General features: G+C 39.0%; 2 protein-coding genes across 2 annotated transcripts in view; one reads left to right on the top strand and one right to left on the bottom strand.

Annotated features, from left to right (window-relative positions):
• Positions 1–6844, bottom strand: part of MTFR1 (mitochondrial fission regulator 1) — a 61896-nt gene extending 55052 nt beyond the window's left edge. Inside the window, exon 1 of the mRNA XM_060610629.3 lies at positions 6648–6844. The gene's annotated coding sequence lies outside the window, so the exon portion shown is untranslated. The remainder of the gene's footprint in view (positions 1–6647) is intronic.
• A 9622-nt stretch (positions 6845–16466) lies between these two features.
• ARMC1 (armadillo repeat containing 1) overlaps positions 16467–22392 on the top strand; it is a 41848-nt gene continuing 35922 nt past the window's right edge. The window contains exons 1-2 of the mRNA XM_078441882.1: positions 16467–16678; positions 21943–22163. Coding sequence (XP_078298008.1) covers positions 21981–22163 — 183 coding nt within the window. The 5' untranslated portion in view covers positions 16467–16678; positions 21943–21980. The remainder of the gene's footprint in view (positions 16679–21942; positions 22164–22392) is intronic.

The raw sequence follows: 22392 nt of genomic DNA, 5'->3' as shown, positions 1-22392 counted from the left end.
GTGCAAAAATTGTCAACAAAGTATTAGCAAAAACGAAATTCAACAATACATTAAAAGAATCGTACACCATGATCAAGTGGGATTTATTCAGGGGATACAAGAATGGTTCAACAGCTACAAATTAACGAGTGCAGTACAGCACATTAACAAAATAAAAGATAAAAATCATATGATCACCTCAATAGATACAGAAAAACCATTTGATAAAAATCAACATTCATCATGATAAAAAAAAAAAAAAAACTCAACAGAATGGTTATAAAGGGAATGTACCTCAACATAATGAAGGCCATATATTATAATCCCACAACTAACATCATACTTAACAGTGAAAATCTGAAAGCTTTTCCTCTAATGTGAGGAACAAGACAAGGATGCCTATGCCAGCCTTTTATTCAACACAGTACTGCAAATCCTAGCCACAACAATCAGAAAAGAAACAGAAGACACCCAAGTTGGTAAGGAAGAAATAAAAAACGGTCACTATTTGCAGATGACTTGATATTACATATTGAATACCCTAAAGACTCCACCAAAAAACTATTACAACTAATAAATGAATTCAGTAAAGATGCAGGATACAAAATTAATATACAGAAATCTGTTGGCTTTCCAGACATGAATACAAATTATTAGAAAGATAAATTAATAATCCCATTTACAATTGCATTAAAAAGAAGAAAATACCTAGGAATAAATTTAACCAAGGAGTAAAAGATCTGTGCTTAGAAAACTAGAAGACACTGATAAAAGGAAACTGAAGATGACACAAATAAACGGAAAGATACACTATGCTCATGGGTTGGAGGAATTAATATTGTTACAATGTCTCTATTATCCAAAGCAATCTATAAATTCAATGCAATCCCTATCAAAATTCCAATAGCATTTTTCATACAAAAATAATCCTAAAATTTCTATAGAACTACAAATGATCTTCCAATTGCCAAAGCAATCTTGAGAAAGAACAAAGCAGAGGGGCTCCTGGGTGGCTCAGTCGGTTGAGCATCTGACTTCAGCTCAGGTCATAATCCTGCGGTTCATGGGTTTGAGCTCCGCGTTGGGCTCTGTGCTGACAGCTCAGAGCCTGGAGTCTGCTTTGAATTCTGTGTCTCCCTCTCTCTCTCAAAAAAAGAATGTTAATAAAAACTAATTAAAAAAAAAAAGGAACAAAGCTGGAGATTTCATGCTCCCAGATTTCAAACTATACTACAAAGCTATAAAAATCAAAACAGATGATATTGGCATAAAAACAGACAAAAAGATCAATGGAACAGAATAGACAGCTTAGAAATAAACCATACATGGTCAATCAATCTACAACAAAAGAGGCAAGAAAATAAAATGGGGAAAAGACAGTTTCTTCAATAAACAGCGTTGGGAAAACTGGACAGCTGCATGCAAAAGAATGAAACCGGACCACTTTCTTACACCATATACAAAAATAAGCTCAAAACAGAATAAAGGTCTTAAATGTAAGACCTGAAACCATAAAGCTCCTAAAATAAAACAGGCAGTAAACCTGGACATCAGTCTTAACAGTATTTTTTGGCACAGCTATCTGTCTCCTCAGGCAAAGGCAACAGAAGCAAAAACATATAATTGGAACTACATCAAACTAAAAAGCTTTTGCACAGCAAAGGAAACTATTAAAGGTAATCTGTAGAATGGGAGTAGGTACCTGCAAATGATGTATCTGATAAAGGGGTTAATGTCCAAAATATATACATAAAACCCCACACCAAAAAACCATAAACTGATTAAAAAATGGACAGAGAACCTGAATAGATATTTTTCCAAAGAAGTCATATAGTTGACCAATAGACATATGAAAAGATACTCAACATCACTAATCATCAGGGAAATGCAAATCAAAGCAACAATATCAACCTTACACCAGTCAATAGCTAGCATCAAGATAAGAAATATCAAGTGTTGGCAAGAATGCAGAGAAAAAGTAACCCTCATGCACTGTTGGTGGGAATGTAAATTGGTGCAGCCACTGTGGCAAACAGTACAAAGGTTCCTCAAAAAATTAAAAATAGAATTACCATATGATCCAGTTTGAGCCCCAAATTGGGTGTAGAGATTACTTAACATATTAAAGGGCATCTGGGTGGCTCCCTTGGTTAAGTGTCTGGCTCTTGGCTTTGGCTCAGGTCTTGATCTCACCTTTTGTCAGTCTGAGCCCCACACTGGGCTCTGCGCTGACAGTGCAAACCTGCTTGGAATTCTCTCTCTGCCCCTTCCCCATTATTTGTTTTTGTGTATTTTGTGTCCTTAACAAATCAATCTCTGTCTATACCATGATCATGCAGATATTCTCCTGTGTCTTTTTCAGAAAGTTTTGTTTCACGTTGGGTATTTAGCTTTAGATACACCAGAAATGCATGTTTATGATTAGCATGAAGTTGGTTGTTTTCCATATGGATATTCAGTTGCCTCAGCACAGTATACTGGAAGGACATCAGAATCTAATTCAGAATACTTTGCTTTGTACCACTGTTCTATTTAATTATAGCTTTGTATTAAGTTTTGATATCCAGCAGTGTAAGTTCTCTGGCTTTGTTTTTCTTTAGAACGTTATTGCTTCTGGTTTTATACATTCCCATATAAATTACAGAATCATCTCTCAATTGCCATAAAACCAAACCTACATTTAATGGGAATCACAGTAAATTTACAGATAAATTTGGGGAGAATTGACACCATAACAATACTCAAACTCCCAATTTACCTTCATTTGAGTCTACTTTAATTTTTATCACATTTTGTAGTTTTCCATGTAGAGGCTTTGCAAATATTTAAATTTATTCTTCAATATTAGGAGCTTTTTTAAAGCTACTGCAAGTTTTATGGTTTGTATAACTTTACTATCTAATTCGCAACATGTACTAATTAGTTCTAATAAAGTATATTTTCAAATTTTTGTGACAACCGTATCAGCTGTTTCCAAATTTTGAACCTCCTTGTCTTTTTCCTGGCTTTACTGAACTGTTCAGAAGTGTTGATAGCAGTCATTTTCGTCTCATTTCTTAACTCATGGAGGGAAATAAATATTTCATCATTAAGCATGATAACGATACTGTAACTTTTATGTAAATCCTCTTCATCAGATCAAAAGTTCCCTTTTAATCTGAGCATGCCTGAATATTCAGTGGCCTTAGCATAAGTGGATACTGAATTGTATCAAATGCTTTTCTTTACTTATTGGGGTGGTAATTTTTCTCGTGTGCATGTGTGTGTGTATAATTTTGTTCTTAAATTTACACTGGCCTCATAAAACAAGGGAGTGTTTTATCTCTTTTCTGTAAGATTTTATACTATAAAATTTTAAACAAAATATTAATGATCATAAAAAAAGACATGAAACAACAGGTGTTGGGAAGAATGTGGAGAAAAGGGAACCCTTCTACACTATTGGTGGTAATGTAAATCTGTACAGCCACTAAGGAAAAGAGTATGAAAGTTCCTTAAAAAATTAAAAATAGAAATACCATATCATGCAGCAATTCTACTTCTGGGTATTTATCTGAACAAATGAGAACACTAATTCAAAAAGATATATACACCCCTAAGTTCATTACAGTATTTACAATAGCCAAACTATGGAAGCAATCTAAGTGTCCACTGATAAAAATGAATGGATAAAGCTGTGATATGTATATACAGTGGAATATTGCTCAACCATAAAAAGAATGACATTTTGCCGTTTTCAACCAAATGGATGAACTTAGAGGGTATGCTAAGTGAAATAACTCAGAGAATGTATCATTTCACTTGTATGTGGAATCTAAAACAAAACAAAACAAAACAAAAAACAAGCAAAGCAAAACAGAGACTCATAGACTGAGAACAAATTGGGGGTTGCCAGAGAAAGAGGTGAAATAAGGAAGTCAAGAGGTACAAACTTCCAGTTATAAAATTAGTCATGGGGATGTAAAGTACACCATAGGGAATACAGTCAATAAAACCACAATAACTTTGTATGGTGACAGATAGTAACTAAACTTACTTGGTGATCATTTTGTAATACATATAAATATCAAATCACCATGTTGTACACCTAAAACTAATATAATATTGTATATCAACTACAGTTCAATAAGAAAAATTTTTAAAAACTGCCTAGGAAAATAAACTTGTGGAAACCGAAATTTACCAGCACTTCAGAACCAAACTATCTTTCCATCCCCCCTTTTCAGGCTATTTTTTTTTCCTATTTCCTGCTTTATATCCATAAATTCAAGTTACCCCCATCTTTTTCCTATATATTCACCGGGTCAAGTCACTAATCTTTTCACATCTCAGGTGAAGCTGTCCATGATAGTGCCACCTCACTCTTCCTAAGGGGATGGTTGCAATCAGTGAGTCACTGTTTTGCTCAAGTTCAAACTCCTTAAACTTGGCACTGAAATTACTTCACATGTGAGCCTAACTTTACCTTCTAGACTTCCTACAGTAGGAATCCTAAACTTCAATTTAACTGGTCTAACCTGCTGTCCTCTGAAAAAGTCCTGCTGTCTCTAGTTCCTTATTCCTCTAACGTTATTTGAATAAAGATGTTGTCTTAGAAACAGTATAAGATTGAAGGGTGCCTGGGTGGCTCAGTTGGTTGAGCATCCGACTTTGGCTCAGGTCATGATCTTGCGGTTCATGAGTTCGAGCCCCACATCTGGCTCTCTGCTATCAGAGCCCGAATCAGATCCTCTGTCCCCCTCTCTCTGTGCCCCCCCACCCTTGGGTGCTCTCTCCCTCAAAAATAAATAAACATTAAAAAAAAAGATAGCATAAGATTGAGAAGATAAAAGATATAGTTTAAAGTATTCAATATAAATATCCAGTACGTGCTAAATGCCAAAGGAGGTAGAGACTATTCATTGAAGTATATTTTCCCTGGTTTCTTTTCCCCTTTAACTGGCCATATACTATAGAAATTTTAAACACTTGTATTTATTGATCTGTATTTACATACTTCGATTTTAAACTCAATTGCAGGGGTGCCTGGGTGGCTCAGTCAGTTAAGCATCCAACTTCAGCTGAGGTCATGATCTCATGGTTTGTGAGTTTGAGCCCCACCGCAGGCTCTGTGCTGACAGTTCAGAGCCTGGAGCCTGCTTCAGATTCTGTGTCTCATTCTCTCTCTGCCCCTCCCCCACTTGTGTTCTCTCTCTGCCTCTCAAAAATAAATAAATGTTCAAAAAAAATTTTTTTAATCAATTGCATTAACCCTTTACCATTTGAAACAAAAATACCTATTTTACTGTTATACTCAAATTCCAGGGTTTTTTTCTTCCCTTACATATTTACATTTACATCATGCAGTTACATTTATTCCACAATTCTTATTCAATTATGGTTAAAAGAGCAAGAATTTGACACTGACCAGGGTTAACATCCTAAACCACAGGCCCCTCTGCCCTCCCCCTTATTTACATCAGTGTGACCTTGGCCAAGTTGCTTAGTGTCTCTTTTCTCTCATCTGTAAAATGGGATAATACCTACTTCATATGGCTGTTGTAATAATTAAATGAATAGGTGGAAACAATTTCACAGTGCTTCATACGTACCAAGTGCCATATAAATAGAAATTATCAATATTAACATTACTGCTCAAAAGCAATAATGTTACTGCCAAGACTACACTGGTTGGTACCTGTTTTCAGTGATTTTGAAAACCTGAGCTTAGGGTAGTGAAAGTGCTCTGTCGGAGAACTGACCACATTCTTGCAGTGCAAACTAAATTTCCGCTGTCTACACCTTCAAGTGTGCCTTGTTTTACTGAACCCCTCTTAAAAGCAATTGATTAGAAAAAACTATAATTATTGACCATGACAAAGCTGAAGAAATTTCTAAGAGAAATTAAACGTCTGGGATTTACTTGGGGGGGGGGGGGGGTGGCAAGCCGATCATGTGTTGACAATTGTTACAATCGGGTGATGGGTTCGCCAAGTTCGTTTTACTAACCTCTCGTCCTGTGTATTTAAAGACTTCTAAAATAAAGGGTGTTTTTAAATGTCAAAGGATGATTTTTCTTTGGGGCTTAACGCAAATCTTGTTACGGTCAGGAAGCTACATTGGGAAGTTCTGGGAGGCGAAAAGTGAAACAGCAACACAAGCCAGGTGAGGCTGGTTAAACCTCCCAGGCCGAACAGCAGGCGTGCTCCTCCTCCCAGAATCCCCGAGGTCCGGCCCGGAGGTGCACCCGCGAGTCCGACCGGTCTAGTCTCAGGAAAAAGTGCAACGCCCAAGGGAACCACCGCAAAGGGCGGCCTCCCAGGGACCTGCGGCTGGCGCTCCTACTGTGGACCCCGAAGGATGCACCAGGAGCGGAAGGGAGGGGGCAGATGTGCGTGGGTGAGTCCCAGCCTTCAGGACAAAGTCGGCCGACTTCCCTCCGCTCCGCCAGTGCTCCAGCCCCACCAGGGCCCTCAGCCACCCCGGCAGCCCGAGAACGTCTCCGCCTCTCTTCAGCCGCGGCGCAGACACCCAACCGGCCCATGGAGCCCGCGGTCCTCCTCGAATGCCCGAACCCACGGCTCCTTCAGCTCCTACTCTGTTACTAGGGCTTCCCACCGCCCTCAGGCCTGCGGACGCTTCCTCGACTCCACGCCAACCGCTTTCCCGAGTCCCTAGCCCCCACTTACCTCGGCCGCGAGGCAGCCAGGAGCCTTCTTGAGCTTCCCCTGCTTCCAGCTTGGCTACCCCGGGCGTTACTGCCAATCACCCAATCTCCGCCCCGAGTCCGGACCAGACTGACCAATCAGCTGCTTCCTCCGGCCCAGAGGCGGGTAGGCAGAACGGGGAGGGGAAGAGAAACTACCGCCCCACGCGCCTGCCCCCACCTTTCACAATCAGTGTGCGCATGCGTGGAGCTTGGAGGGAAGCGGGTGCTATCGCGTGGACCTAGCTTTGTTTGTGTCTTCACTGCTCTGTCCTGGAAAGTACTTTGCTAGTAAACCCCATTCTGTAAATGTGTAGCAAGATCCACATTCTGAATGTAGCCGTAAATGTGTATCACCTGGAAAGAAGGTGGGAGTCTTAAGCCCTTGTTAACCTGACTTATGTTGAGCCCTTTTATCCCTTTTATCCCACGCTGTTGGGACTTGTATTTACCTGGCAGATCTTCCCACGTGAGCTTCATATCTGGGGTGTGTTTGTGTTTAGGGGGGTTGAGGGCGCGGGGTATACAAAGAGCATGGATGAGGATTTTACTGTCTTCAGTTACACCATCTGTTTGGTCTGATTCATGGGGACACATGCTTTTTAACAGTTGAATATTCTGTGACACTAGATTTCAAATAATTCTGCCATGAAATTATCATTACATTATAGCTAAGAATAAATTCAGCATGGTAACGTGTGTAGGCCCCGTAAGAAATGCATATGTAGAGTAAAAATCTTGTTTCTGTATGGCCTTTCAAAAGGCTGTTGCTGATTGGCTGTCTCTCTCACCCTCCCTCTGTAATAGATTCCACAGGTCACTGGGCAGGCACCAGAGCTATGATGGTTTTAGCCCTGGTGCCCAAGTCCCTTCCTGGCCAGGGCTTCCCAACTTCAGCAAGGGTGTTAATTCGTTTAGTCAACAAGGGCTTGTTGGGGGCCCATTATGACAGTACAAAGTCTTTAAAAGCCTTGAACCATGCCCTTGGTGAGCCTACAGCCTAACAGAAAGATAGAAACACAAACTTTTTTAGCCTAATGCTATAATGGAGGAATGTAGGGAGCCTGGGAGACCTGCCTAAGCCAGCTCAGGGGCTCAAGAAACACATTCCAGATGTGCGCTTCAGCTGAGGCTTGATGAAAGTTGATGCTCCTGAGCTAAAGGAGTGGAGGCAAAGGATACTGGTGTTTCTGGCAAAGTTTAATTGTTTCTTGTGAGATCTTTAAAGGGTAGATTTACTGAGAATCTAATAAAGTTTGTGCTCAGGCCCCTTGACTTGGACCAGCCCTTTCTAAGACCCAAGGAGGGATGCTAGCGCTGAGTTCACATGGTTATCTGTTGTTTTCTACTCTGTAATAAGATGTCTTAAAGAACCCTTCAAACAGAGACTGGTTAAGACCTACATTTTCTCCGTTCCAGCTTCCTTCTCTTCACACTTCTCTGCATGCTATGTGCCCATTAGTGACGTGGGCATTTGGGGGATCTGCGTGAGGGGAGGAGTTGAGCTAGGCTACCTCTGTGATAAGTTATTGCTAACTTTCATGGTGTTGTAATGTAGCCATATTATATGCCATCTCACTCACAAAAGGCCTATGATTGTGTCTCATGGCACCTGGCACCAGAAGTATGTGGCTGGTGGAGGAGAAAGGATGCAAAATGTGCTGAGCCAGAAAGTAGAGGAAAATCTTCCAGTCATCACACCTGAAATTATGAGCACGTTGTTTCACTTTTTGCTTTTAATAAACTTTAGAATAATTTTAGATTTACAGAAAAATTGCAAAGATAGTTAAGAAGTCCCTACCCCTCACCCAGTTTCCCCTAATGCTAACATTTTATATTAGCATGATGCATGTATAAAATTAAGGAGCCAACATAGGTACCTCACTATTTACTACACTCCAGGCTTTATTCAGGTTTTATTTATGTCCTTTTTCTGTTCCAGGATCCAATCCAAGATGCTACTTTGCATTCAGTCAGCATACCTTCTTACTTAGACTCCTGGTCTGTGATGGTTTCTCCATTTTTCCTTGTTTTTCAGAATCTTGATATGGCTATGACAGTTTTGAGGAGTGTGGTCAGATATAGTATACAATTTACCTTGATTTGAATTGGTCTGCTGTTTTTCTCAGAATTAGACTGGGGTTATAAGGTTTGAGGGAAATACCACACGTTGAGATGCCCTTCTCATCACATCATGAGGGTACATGATATTAGCATGATTTATTTCTGCTGATGTTAACTGTGATCACCTGACCAGGTTAGTATTTACTAGTTTCTCCACTGTAAAGTTGCATTTTTTACCTTCTTTCCATACTCTCTTCTTTGGAAGCAAGTCACTAAATCCTACCCACCCTAAAGGGTCATAAGAGATTAAGCTTCATCTCCTGGAGTGGAATAGCTATGTAATTTAGAGTTCTTCTCTAAGTAAGATTTATTATTTATTTATACTCAATCATTTGTTTATAAAGAATCATGTATATTTATATTTTGTTTATATTTTATATTATGATTTTTATTTTTTGCTCAAGATGTTCCAGCTTTAGCCACTGGGAGCTCTTTTCGGTTGATTCCTGTGGTTTTTTTGGTTTTTGGTTATCTTCTGTTTTCTTGAACTATAAAAGGCTCCAAGCTAATCTTGTATTTTTCCTGCCCCAGCATTAGAGTCAGCCATTTCTCCAAGGAGCACTGGAATGATACTTAGAAGCCAAGATCTGGGCACTGGGTATACTTGTGGCTACTGGGGTATCATTGAATCTAACCTCGCTTAGTGGACAGAGCTAGGAAATATATTTTTTGTTTTTGTGTGTTGTTTTTGTTTGTTTTAAATTTTTTTTTTTTAATTTTTTTTTCAACGTTTTTTATTTATTTTTGGGACAGAGAGAGACAGAGCATGAACGGGGGAGGGTCAGAGAGGGAGACACAGAATCGGAAACAGGCTCCAGGCTCCAAGCCAGCAGCCCAGAGCCTGACGCGGGGCTCGAACTCACAGACCGCGAGATTGTGACCTGGCTGAAGTCGGACGCTTAACCGACTGCGCCACCCAGGCACCCCTGTTTTAAATTTTTTTAATGTTTATTTATGTTTGAGAGACAGAGTGTGAACAGGCAAGGGGTAGAGAGAGGGAGACACAGAAGCCAAAGCAGGCTCCAGGCTCCGAGCTGTCAGCACAGAGCCCCATGTGGGGCTCGAACTCACGAACCATGAGATCATGGCCTGAGCCTAAGTTGGACGCTTAACTGACTGAACCACCCAGGCTCCCCACCTCCTTGTTTTTTAATTCTTTATTTACATCTCTGTGATAGGTAACCTCTAAAATGGCCCCCAGTGATCCCTGCCTCCTGATATTCACAGCCTTGTGTAATCCCCTCTTGATGAGGGTGGGTTTGACCTAAAGTCCTCCTTCTAATGAATAGAATACAAGATAGATAGGGTGGCAGTTCCAAGATTAGGCTAAAAAAGAGTGTGGCTTCCATCTTGCTTGCTTTCTATTGGTCTTTCTTTTACTGTCTCTGAGAGAAGCCAACTGCCATATTGTGAGCTGCTTTATGGAGAGGCCTATGTGGCAAGAAACTGAGCGAGGCCTCTGGCCATCAGCCAGCAAGAAACTGAGGCCCTCTTTTCATCACCCTTGAGAAACTGAATCCTGCTAATGGCCATGTGAGTGAATTTGGTAAAAGATCCTTTCCCAGTTGAGCCTTGAGATGACTGGAACCCCACTGACACCTTGATTGCAACCTTGTGAGAGACCCTGAGCTAGACACCCTAAACTAAGCCACACTTGGATTCTGCATGCAAAGAAACTATGAGATAATAAATGATTATTGTGTTAAACTGCTAAGTTTTGAAGTGATTTGTTTGAAAGCAATAAATAATACAATTTCTATCTCAGCAAGATTGAGGGTTCTTAAATTTCACCTTAGGGCATATGTCCAGGCCCCTTCCCAGAATTTTAGGTAATTATTTTGCATAGCTAAGTTCAGAAACTAATATAGAAAGTTACAGGACAATCTATTTGAGAATTTTAGAAGAAAATGGACTTTTCTTTTTAGTGTGTCTGATCCTGGAGTTCTTTACCCAAATAAATGCCTCAGCTCCCTGGGCAAAATCCAGAATAATTTAAACTTTGTCTGGCAGATTGGTTGATTGATTGATTGATTGATTGATTGGAGGAGAAAGAATTGGTGCTCTCTCTTACTCACTGTGCAGACTTGAAAAAGTCCCTCGACCTTTCTATGCCTTCAGATTCCTAACAGATTAAAGGATTATAATGCCATTGTCTAGGCAGAGATTTATCCATTATTAAGTGTGTTTTCAGCCAGAGAAAGGTGACCAGGGCTAGTTGTGGGCCAGATTCCTTGGAGAAATTTAACAAGAGGTCAGATTCCCATTTGTTCACATTGGTAGATGGTGAGGCTGACTTCTCTTGTAGAAGGAATGTGGGCTTCCAAGTGAGACAGACCCAGCTTCAAAATATCCTCTGCCACTTATCAGCTGTGTGGCCCTGGGCAAGTTAGCCTCCCTAGGTCTCAATTTCCTGACCCACACAGTGGGAAAGGAAAATAGCCACATGACAGAGTGGCCCTGAGGACCAATTGTGTAATATTTGTAAAATACTAAGGGTAATGTCTGGTTTATCACAAGGGCCCAATAAATGATACCCCTGAATGACAGTCAGCTGTGTGTTTGTGATCCAGTGACTAGTAAAGTAGGGGACAGACAAATGTCAAAATATATCCATCAGCCTATCTCATATTAGGTCTAATGACAATACCATTTGATGAGATAGGTTGAATAATCTGCAAGTTTTAAACAGTATCTTCCCTGAAAATCAAGACTCTCGCTAGTTCTGCATTTTCTCTAGCTCTGATTGCCTGTCTATAGAAAATAAAACACATTGAAATGTGCCTTAGAAGGTTCTGAGTTAGAATCCAGAAAAACCTAACTGGCAAAAGACCATCGGGTAGGACAGTGAAGTGCCCATGTAAGGGGGATTTTAAGACAAAGTGAGGCTGTATGTGTCATTTATTAGCTAGCTGGTCACCTTGAGGCACATTTGTAAAGAAAAGCAAGTTGAATGCTTGTTTCTTAATATTTACGAGTTTTCAGAATAATTATCACACATCAACTATTTTGTTACCCTGAAATATAATACATACAAGAAAGGCAGGTTTAATGCTTTGTTTGATTCTCATCATTACCAGTTTTCAGAAAAATGAGTTGGTTCCTTCAAATTCTCTGAAAGTGACGAGTGATGTTTCTTTTTTTTAAATTTTTTCTAGTATCAGTAAGCACTCAAGAATTTTACCATTACAAATGAGCTCTTATCAGATCTTTTCTGGAGAGCAGGTTTTTATACAGAGAGAAGTGGGACTAAATGTACATTTATGAAACATCTTCTAGACAGTGGGCTAGGTGTTCTCACACTATTTAATTGTTGATTTCTATGGCAGTCGTGGAAGGCAGGTTCTGTGATCTGTTTTTCAGAGGAGATTGATGTCCTCATAGCCAGGTGATTAGTACAAAGTCATAGAGCCAGCATGTGGTCAAAGTTGATTTGTTTGACCCAAATGGCACCAGGTAGCTTTTCTGAATGAGGTCCTACAGACACTGAGTCACTGGGTAAGGCTTATTGGTAACTTTACCAGTCTCCTGTCTTATTTCTTACAATGTATCCTCCTCAGATGTAACTGTTTGGTGACCCCAAGTTTATCACTCTACTACTTGCAGAAGAAATTCCTTGAAACTACAAAATACCACCTAGATTTTTGTTGATTACATTTCATTTCATTTACATATGGTTTTACTTAATGAACATTTATCAAATTATGTATAGAACTAGATTTACACACACCCCCAGTAAAGCTAATTTATTTTTAACTTTTTTGCATGTGATGAGCACCTAGTCTCCAAGATCCTATCCCACCCATTCAGGTAATATATGCTGAAAACTTAGAGTGTATCTTTCTCTATGTTTTCCATGCTCATAGAATAATGTATAATGGTACACATTTATATAAACGTGTAGGATATTATTTGTTATTGCTTCCAAAAATAAGATCATACTGTGTGTCTGTGTATCATATATATATATATATACTTCAAAGCAACTTTTGTCAACAATGTGGAAATTCCTCAATGTCTCTTTCTAATATATTTTTCATAATGGTCCATGGCCTGTAGATATACCATCATTTACTAAAACATTCCACTATTGATATGTATTCATTTGATGTTGGGGTTTTTTTCATTGGCTTTTTTTTTTTTTTTTTTTTTTTTGCCTATGTGAACAATATTGCAACAAACCTCTTTGTTCTTATGTCTTTATATACTGATGCTTTTTATGTTTTAGATTCTTGAGGATTTGCTGGGTCAAAAAATACATTATTTTTTAGAATACATTTTGCTGGGGGGCGCCTGGGTGTCTCAGTCTGTTAAGCATCTGACTTCGGCTTAGGTCATGATTTCGTGGTTCCTGGGTTTGAGCCCTGCATAGGACTCTGTACTGACAGGTCAGAGCCTGGAGCCTGCTTCAGATTCTGTATTTCCCTCTCTTTGTCCCTCCCCTACTCATGCTGTCCCTCTCTCTCTCTCTTTCAAAACTAAATAAACATTTAAAAAAATAAAAAAAATAGATTTTGCTGGATTCTTTTTTATTATTATTATTTTTTTAATGTTTATTTAGTTTTGAGACAGAGAGAGAGAGAGAGAGACAGAGCGTGAGTGGGGGAAGGCAGAGAGAGGGAGACACAGAATCCAAAGCAGGTTCCAGGCTCTGAGCTGTCAGCACAGAGCCTGACATGGGGCTCGAACTCTCAGACTGGGAGATCATGACCTGAGCCGAAGTCAGACACTCAACCAACTGAGCCACCCAGGCGCCGCTAATTTCTTTCTTTTTTAACTTTTGAGTTTCTAGTCTTGTCTAAGGTCTCCTCTACTTCTATATTGTTATATGTAGTCACCAAGATTTTCTTAAAGGGTTTTCAATATTTTATTTTTTATACTTGTGTTTTTAATCCATCTGGAATATCAGTTTTTTGGTATATAATGTATATGGACGCAATTTTATTTTCATTCAGATACATACAAATACATTTATAATTATTTCTCATCCTTTAAAATTTTCTATTTTGATATGTTTTAAGTCTACATATTAGTTTTATAGTATGTGTATAGAATTTATGAATAAATAATATACATATAACCAAGCTGCGTGCTCAAAACATTTTTTTAAACTGAAAGAAGTACTTGATCAATAAGTTTTGGAAACCATAACACTAGACCATAAACTTGAGGGCAGTGATTATGTTTTCTTGTATTTTTGAATCCATCGCTAAGACTGTCTCTAGCACATTGAATGTGTTCTGAAAATAGTTTTAAAATAAGTGAATGGGGTGCGTAGATGGCTCAGTTGGTTACGTGTCTGACTCTTGGTTTTGGTTCAGGTCATAATCTTACGGTTTAGTGAAATAGAGCCCCACATCGTGCTCTGTGTTGACAACATGGGGCTTGCTTGGGATTCTCTCTCTTCCTCTCTCTCTGCCACTGCCTGCATGTGCATATGTTCTCTCTCACTCTCAAGCACTTTAAAATAAACACTTTAAAATTATTAAATAAATAAATAAAATAATTAATTAAATAATTGAACAAATGAAACTACCTTTATCTGATTCCTGGGTCTTCAGCAACACAGCTATTGAGAAACTTAACATTCCAGCTGTGTCCTGTGGAAAGATATCTGAGGCTCAGAACTAGCAATGACTCATAATGGCAGATAGTATAACTTTACTGGTGTCGAGTTCATAGATTTTTAACATAGGAATATAAATTCTTAAAATCTTAAACTTCCTGGGGCTTGTAGCCCATAAGTGCTTATGAAATTGTTAATTATTTTTTGTGACTACATCCTGTTTTTAAATGCCAGTCATCTAACTCTGTAATGGCAGTTTGCGAAGGATTAGTCTTCTCACTACTTTAATGTCAGAAGTATGATTATATTTAACTTTAGATTTTGAACTTCTAAGAAAGACTCTATGTAATATATATTCTGACCACTGCCAAAAATCTATGTCATCAACTATTAGTTGGGAAAATCCCAATTGTCTTCTCTCTTTTTGATAAATTGATTTTAGAAAAAATAGCAAGTTTACTTTCCTGGGCTATTTCATTGTTTTTAATAACAATACTGAACAAAATTTCATTTACTCAATCAAATGGATTATGTTTAACCTGTCTGTGCCCTTTGGACTTCCTATATTTACTTTTTTACACCCTTTTTTCTTACTGTAAATGTAGCACAATCTCCTTTTTAACTTTTCCTTTTCCCCCCTCAGTTCCAGCAGTTGGTTGGTCTGGTTGATTATTTAAAATGAGGCTGGTGCTTCTACTGCTGGACATTATGCATCATTTCTCACTTGTTTTTGCTATAGGTCAAATGGTGTGAAAGGGACATTTTTCTATTCTACTTTGCTCCTGTTTTCTTCTTGAGCTTGTTAGAAGAAAGAGGAAATTAAGAATAAGAAAGGGCAAAGTAATTTGAGAAGTAACTGGATTTTGAATTCACTTAGGAATCAAAGTATTGGACAATTGCGTAGAACACAGTCTGAGGTGTTTGTTTAAAGTAAGCTCTATGCTTACTTAACCTGGGGCTTGAACTCAGGACGTGGAGATCAAGAGTAGCAGGCTCTACCCACTGAGACAGCCAGGCACCCCAGGGAGGTGCAGAGAGAGAGAGAGAGAGGAAGACACAGAATCCCAGGCAGGTTCCAGGCTCTGAGCTGTCAGCACAGAGCCCATGAGGGTCTCCAGTCCACGAACCCTGAGCCCTGAGATCATGGCCTGAGTTGAAGTTGGAGGCTTAACCGACTGAACCACCCAGGCACCCCGCCCGGCGACATTTATTCTTAACCACACTTTCCCTATTAGAGGCCTCTTAAATTCCTTGACACTTTAATACATGAGCTATGTGGCAAAATCAAACCGAAAGAATCTAGATTCCTTTCAGTGAAGTTATTGCGTGCAATGGATGCATTATTCTCAGACTGACCTATATAATTTAGATTACCCTTATATTTAGAAAAAGCCTCAAAACCCAAGATTTATACCTAAACAAAACCGGTGCCTGTCATCGTTAAAGGTATATAAATCTTTACAATGATAAACTAAATAGAAGACAGTATTTAAAAAAATACTTCATGACAAATTTGAGAACGTTCTAATTAGAAGTCCCTTTCCCTTACCAAAAAAAAAAAAAAAAAAAAAAATCCTTCAGAAAAGACGTTATTATTTAAAACAAAAAACTGTACTTTGCAGCTTTCCCGGTGTTAGGAAGACAGTGGACACTAACAAGAAATGAACGAAACGCCTAATGTGCTAATCTGTTCTTACCAAAAACGCCAAGAAACTTTAAAGATTATGAATTAAGGGTCACAAAAACGAATGAAATACATGAAAGTCCTTTATTAGAACTGAAAGAATTGCCAGAACGAAAAGTACGATTTGAATCTCCGAACGCAGGAGCAGAGAGAGATTCCCCTCAGCGCCGGAAAGCTGGAAATTGTAGTTGGGAAACCACGACGATTTCTCGGCCGGAACCAAGGTTCTTTCCGTGCCTAATGCTTAGCGAACGGAGAGTCGTTTGGTCCAATTCAAGTGTTCCTGGACTCTCATTGGACTCTTCCGTTCAATACTGAGTGCATTTCCCTAGGTCACCAATGAACGCTTTAGTCTAAAAAGGCCTTCACGTACTGGATGTCTTATCCTCACGTTGGAATGGTTTCAGCCAATGAGAGGGCAGAACTGACGGATGTGCCAGGGTCGTGGGGGAGAGTCTGTAGAGCCTTTCCCCGCCAGCGTCCTCGCTCTTTGGCTTCTAGAGTTAACCTGGTCGTTTGCCGTCGCTGAGGCCGGCGGCTGCGAACGGAGGGACCGTCTTTGCGCCTCCCGGGTCCCTGTGCTCCATTCGTTGGTGTGGCCCTGATGGTGCGGACGGCTCCGGACTCCTAAAGCTCTGGCGTGGTATGTAAGGATCCAGGGGCGGCAGACAAAGCGGTGGAGCCCGGAAGGCCGCGGAAAGCGGCCCCTGCACCAAGTCCGCAACTCGGCCTGGGCCGAGGCGCTCCGCTGGCCTTCTCCCGACCCAGCAGCGCGTCCCACCAAGCGCTTTATAGCGCCAGGCTCCAATGTGCCCTTTGAAAATGTTAGCTTTGTTCAGTTCCTCTCCATCCCCCACATGTCTGATTTTTACAAACCGTGGTATTAATAGATGTCATCTTCACCTCTCCAGCTTGTTCTTTGGTAACTTTATCTTTTGTGCACCTGCATGTCTGCTGCTAAGAATGGAAGGGCATCGTTGTGTTTGTCTCCATTCAAGAGAGACCAGCATTCACATCTCTGTGTTTTCCTAGGTTCTTGGGAGACCTTCGTGCAGTTTGCAGCTCCTTTCGTGATAGTGTACTGATGTATTAGGGCAGAATATACCCCAATAGCTGGTGGAATATAAGTACCCACAAGATTAAGTTCTGTTCTTGTTTGGTAATTGCTGGTGCTCTGTTGTATCGTTTCAAGTTTTGTATTTTTTTTTTTTTTTTTTATCCTATCACTCAAGGTTATTACGAGAGGAAACTGAGGCTCAAGTGAGGTAACTAGCTTCTGAAAGAGTTGATTGCTAATTAAGGGAAAGCCAGATAGGAACTCCATGCTTATGATATTTTTAAAAACTTGCTTAACTGAATATGGATTTAGGTTGTGGGTGTGTACCCTCTGCAGCTCATAGTTGTTAAGAGACCTAAACCATTCTTTGAGTTCAATGGTAAGCTTTGGCAAAAGAAAAAATCTTTCAGGCATCTGCCTAATTATAGTCTCACGTCTATCACCTAAGTTCCCAGTTCCAGCAAGATAGGCCTCATCTGGGAGCTTGCTGGAAATGTAGAATCTCAGGCCTCCCTCCATCTACTGAATCAAATTTTTTTTAACAAGATCCCTTGGGTAATCAGAGTTCCTTAAAGTTTGGGGAGCATGCAGTATTATCTTAGAATGATCTGTTTGTCCAAATTGAACTAAACAAAAGAGGGAAAAAAAGGTATGTATTGTATCCATTTGTGTTTTTATATATATATATATATATATATATATATACATATATATATATATAAACATTTATTTTTCGAGAGACAGAGTATGAGCGGTAGAGGGGCAGAGAGAGGGAGTCACAGAATCTGAATCAGTCTCCAGGCTCTGTGCTGTCAGCATAGAGCTGGATACGGGGCTCCAACTCAACTGCGAGATACATGACCTGAGCTGAAGTCGGATGCTTGACCGACTGAGCCATCCGGGCACCCCATCCATTTGTATTCTAATGGACTAGGAAAAAGTTCCACATTTTTCTCATTTACTAGTGAGACTTTGATTTTTCTTTAAGGATGTCTGTGTTGTCAAGTTTAGCTTACTTAGAAAAGAATGTTTAAAAATCAATTAAAAACTAACTTGTAAGGTGTCAGGTACTGGTCTAAAAAATAAAATGAGACAAGAAAGATGTTAAATACTACTGCTAATACAGTCTCAAGAACTTTCTGTTTACTCACACATCATCAGTACACAAATTCCCCACCATAATTCCCTCCACAATTTTGTTCCTTTGATCAGGAACTTTTCGGTCATTTTCTTTGGAAGGAGCCTGTAGGTTGGCTACCGCTAGTAGTTTTTTTAGTTTATTCATTTGGTTATCTTTGGCAATAAAACTGAAACATAGTCCCCAAATCACTTACAGGGATTACTGTCTGTTGCACAGGAATTAAAGTATGTAGAATTTTAATGTTTAAGGTTTCATTTAGATGTCTCTAGCCATATTAAAAAGACATGTACTTATCAACCACTGTAAAGTGTTAATTGCTTTTATTTGTACCAGGAATCACCTGGAATGATGCTTTTGGGTCCTGCCTCCAAGGATTCCTGGTGAGGGCTGGGTATGGGCCTTGGAATCTGCATCTTAATGATAATCCCAGTTTATTCTGATGTAGGCTATCCGGGTCCACATTTCTTGGCATTGGTATTTTAAATGAAAAATGCAACTAGAAAGCAAGCTTATTTTCTTTTGAACTTAATACGGTACTCTTTGTAGAAGAAAGGAAGAGAATTTTTAACTTACATTATGGGTCATAGGTTGCTATAAAATTGTTCAGATCAGTATATTTAAAGGGTTATTTAAAAATTATTTTGAGATCTGCCAAATTTGGGAATAAGAGAGGGTAGGATAGAATGAATACCAAAATATATCCTTTAAAAAACACTTTCCAGCCTATGAAGGCTAACATTTTTATCAAACAGCCTGTGTGAAAATGATACAGTTAATATAGAAAAACTAAATGTATCTAATACATGAATTGGGGTTAAAGTTCTAACTTATCTGTTTCCATTTTCTTAGCTGTTCATAGCTATCTTGCAAAAGCTGCTATGTGAATTCTGCAATACACAAAAATATTGATCATTTAGCAGGATTCAGGCAATTCTCAGAGTAACTTGATATTGGCAATATTAAATAAGGAAAGAAAAATGAACTTTAACCCTGAGGAATTCTCTCTTGAAGTTTTATAAAAACCCTTCTAAGTTGGGGGAGAAATCATAGCTCTGTCTACCTTTCTTCCCTTCAGTTAAGTGCCATAAGAAATGCAGTGCTTGACTACAATTTCTGCCTCTGTTATGTCTGGATTTTTGGTGCCTTGTGGTATTCCTGATCCTTTCCTTGGCTGATCCTGATTTGAGCGCTCTCCTGGTCTGTGGGCTCTGAAGATTGAAAGTTTTAAATGTTTTGACTTTTATTCATCTCTCAGGAACAGGAAAGGCCATAACTTTTTCAGAATCATTCCCACTAAATAGTTAACTAATGCCTTTTTTTTTTTTTTAATGTTTATTTTTGAGAGAGAGAGAGAGAGAGAGAGAGACAGACAGAAAGCAAGTAGTGGAAGAGCAGAGAGAAAGGGGTCACAGAATCTGAAGCAGGCTCCAGGCTCTGAACTGTCAGCACAGAGCCCGATACGGGGTTTGAACCCAGGAACTGTGAAATCATGACCTGAGCGGAAGTCATCTGCTTAACCGACTAAGACACCCAGGCACCCCTCAAACAACTTCTTAAATAAGAATGGAGCTCTCCTGTTCTAAGGTCCTGCAAAGGGACCTCATCCAGAGTATTTGGTTCTTAAATGGGATTGGGTCTTAGGCCTTTCAGCCAGTAATTGGTTCTTCAGGTTCCAGTTTTGGATAAGATTCATACTGGTAACAGCACATAAAGCTCAATGGTGAGCTGGTTTATAAACAGGGATATTCAGGATGCCAATCTCTATAGAGGCACCTAAGAGGCAACATGCCCCCAAACGTGTTAGTCTTATCTGTGTGTTCAGTCTATTGCTTTTTTTCTGAATCCTTTTTTAATTGCCATAGTAACAATAATACTTTCATTTTTTGAAAATAACCTGCCAAATACTATTTTGCTAAAGCCCTATTTTCTGAGTCCTTTAATTTTGCATTTGCTTGCATACTTAAAAAATTTAATGTATATTTAGTGATTTCTTTTTGCCATGTGGTATGAATTAAAGCTTGCTTAGCTGTGGTTTTAAATTGCTCAGAAGTCATTCCAACACCATTTATTGAGTAATCTTACTATTTTTGATGGATTTTTTTGGCTCCACGTAACTTAAAACTGTTACTTATTGAGCATTTACAGTGTCAGGCACCAGTCTAAACCCTTTTCTGTGTATTATTTTATTTAGATAGTACACCATTTGGTAGCTGCTATGATTAGCCCTATTTTATAGATGAAGAAACTGAGACAGAATAAAGGATTTGCCAGAAATCAGGTTTACCAAGTAGTGGAGCCTTGGTCTGACTCTCTGAGAGCCCACTTTCTTATACTGAATGTATATAAGTAGCTTTCCTGGGAGAAGTATCTCTCTACTGCTCTGTGCCCCCCCCCCCCTTTATTTATAGCTTTGTATATTTCAACAAATGGTAAGGCTAACTCTGCTTTATTACCTCCCCCCCCCCCCCCAAATAATCTTTAATAGCCTTTTTGGAATTAGAGAAAAATTTTATCCCTCCTCTCCCGCCCTACTTGTTACTGTTTTTGAAATTGGAATTAAACATACTGATTGGGACGTATGGGTGGCTCAGTTGGTTAAGCATCTGACTTCAGCTCACGTCACAATCTTGTGATTCATGGGTTCAAGCCCCCCATTGGGCTTTCTGCTGTCTGCCTCTCCCCTGCTTTAGCTCTCCCTCTCAAAAATAGATATTAAAAAAAAAAATAAACATACTGATTGATTTGTGGAAAGTATTTACACCTTTATATTCTTACTGATAAGGAATATACTGTGTAACTTGCTTAATGGAAGTTATTTTTAACTTTCTGCATATATGACTATTATTTCTTGATATTTTTTTCTTTGACTTTTGTACGTTTAGCATGTTGTATTTTCTAAAATACTCTGTTTATTTTTGTGGGAAAAAGTTTTTGAATTTAAAAGAACTGTATGGAAAGTGGAAAGACCTGATTAGTTTAGGAGATAAGATTTTAGCCCACTTCTGTACTTTTGTCACCTGGGGCAAATTATTTAACTTCTCTGTGACTGTTTCCTTATCTGTCAAGTGAAGTACCTCAAATTCTGTGTCATTCTTCCAAGTGTGGCACAGGTGTGCTTAGATTCAGTTCAGCTTCACCATGGTCTCCCCAACTCCTGGGGCCTCAGACACAGGGTGAGGCTTTTTTGTTCACAGGTTTCTTTGACTCCTTTTTCCTAGGGGATTTTATCTTTTGTAAATCCAGTATGCTGGGTTTTGTTCATAGATAAATAAGAAAAAAAGCTTTCAGCTAGCCACCTTTCCCTGAGGCACTTGTTTTAGGCTCCAGAAATGTTCTAGAGGAAAATAGCGCTAGCAGTGGTATGATTGGAGAAGTATAGTGAAGGTCGTGAGCTTGAACTGTAAAGATCTTGTTTATTGTGACTTTAGTGTTAAAATATGTATTGCTAAACGGAATTTATTGGAATATTGAAGATGACATATGTTCTTTAAACATTGTGCACACATAAATAACTTGATTTTTTTTTTTTTTTGTTTTTAGTTAGCTTCTTATGTTCATTTTACTTAAACTGTGGGATTGCCAATTCTCAAGTTTTTGTGTGATTTAGATTCATCTGTTTCTTTCTAAGGGTGTTGTGATCTTGATTATTTAACAAATGCCATAATATACCTCAGCAGCCTTGAGCTAATTTTGCAAACCATTTCTACAGAATTTAAGAAGATTTTGTTCATGTGTACGGCATAGAAGATGAATTCTTCCTCCTCCACCATGAATGAAGAACCTGATGCTCTCTCGGTAGTTAACCAGCTACGGGATCTAGCAGCAGATCCATTAAATAGAAGAGCCATTGTTCAGGATCAGGGATGTCTGCCTGGCCTTATTTTATTTATGGACCATCCCAACCCCCCTGTTGTCCACTCGGCTTTGCTGGTAAGTTGCCTGTAGTAATTTCAGTCTTGGTGTTACAATTTTGCAATTCAGGAGAACTTGAAAATGTTAGATGATGTGGTAAAAAACTTAAAATTGACTATAGAGCAAATAGTAAGTCTGTATTTCTATATACGCAAACATTATGTACCTTTGACACAAATGGTAGCATATCATATGCATGAAATGTTCTGCAACTTCCTTCTTTCGCTTAACAAGAAATCTTGAGGAT

The sequence above is a fragment of the Panthera onca genome, chromosome F2 (assembly GCF_046562875.1).
Source record: "Panthera onca isolate mPanOnc1 chromosome F2, mPanOnc1 haplotype 2, whole genome shotgun sequence".
NCBI lineage: Eukaryota > Metazoa > Chordata > Mammalia > Carnivora > Felidae > Panthera > Panthera onca.
The sequence above is the reverse complement of the archived record's forward strand: the minus strand, read 5'-3'. Positions and strand labels throughout refer to the sequence as shown.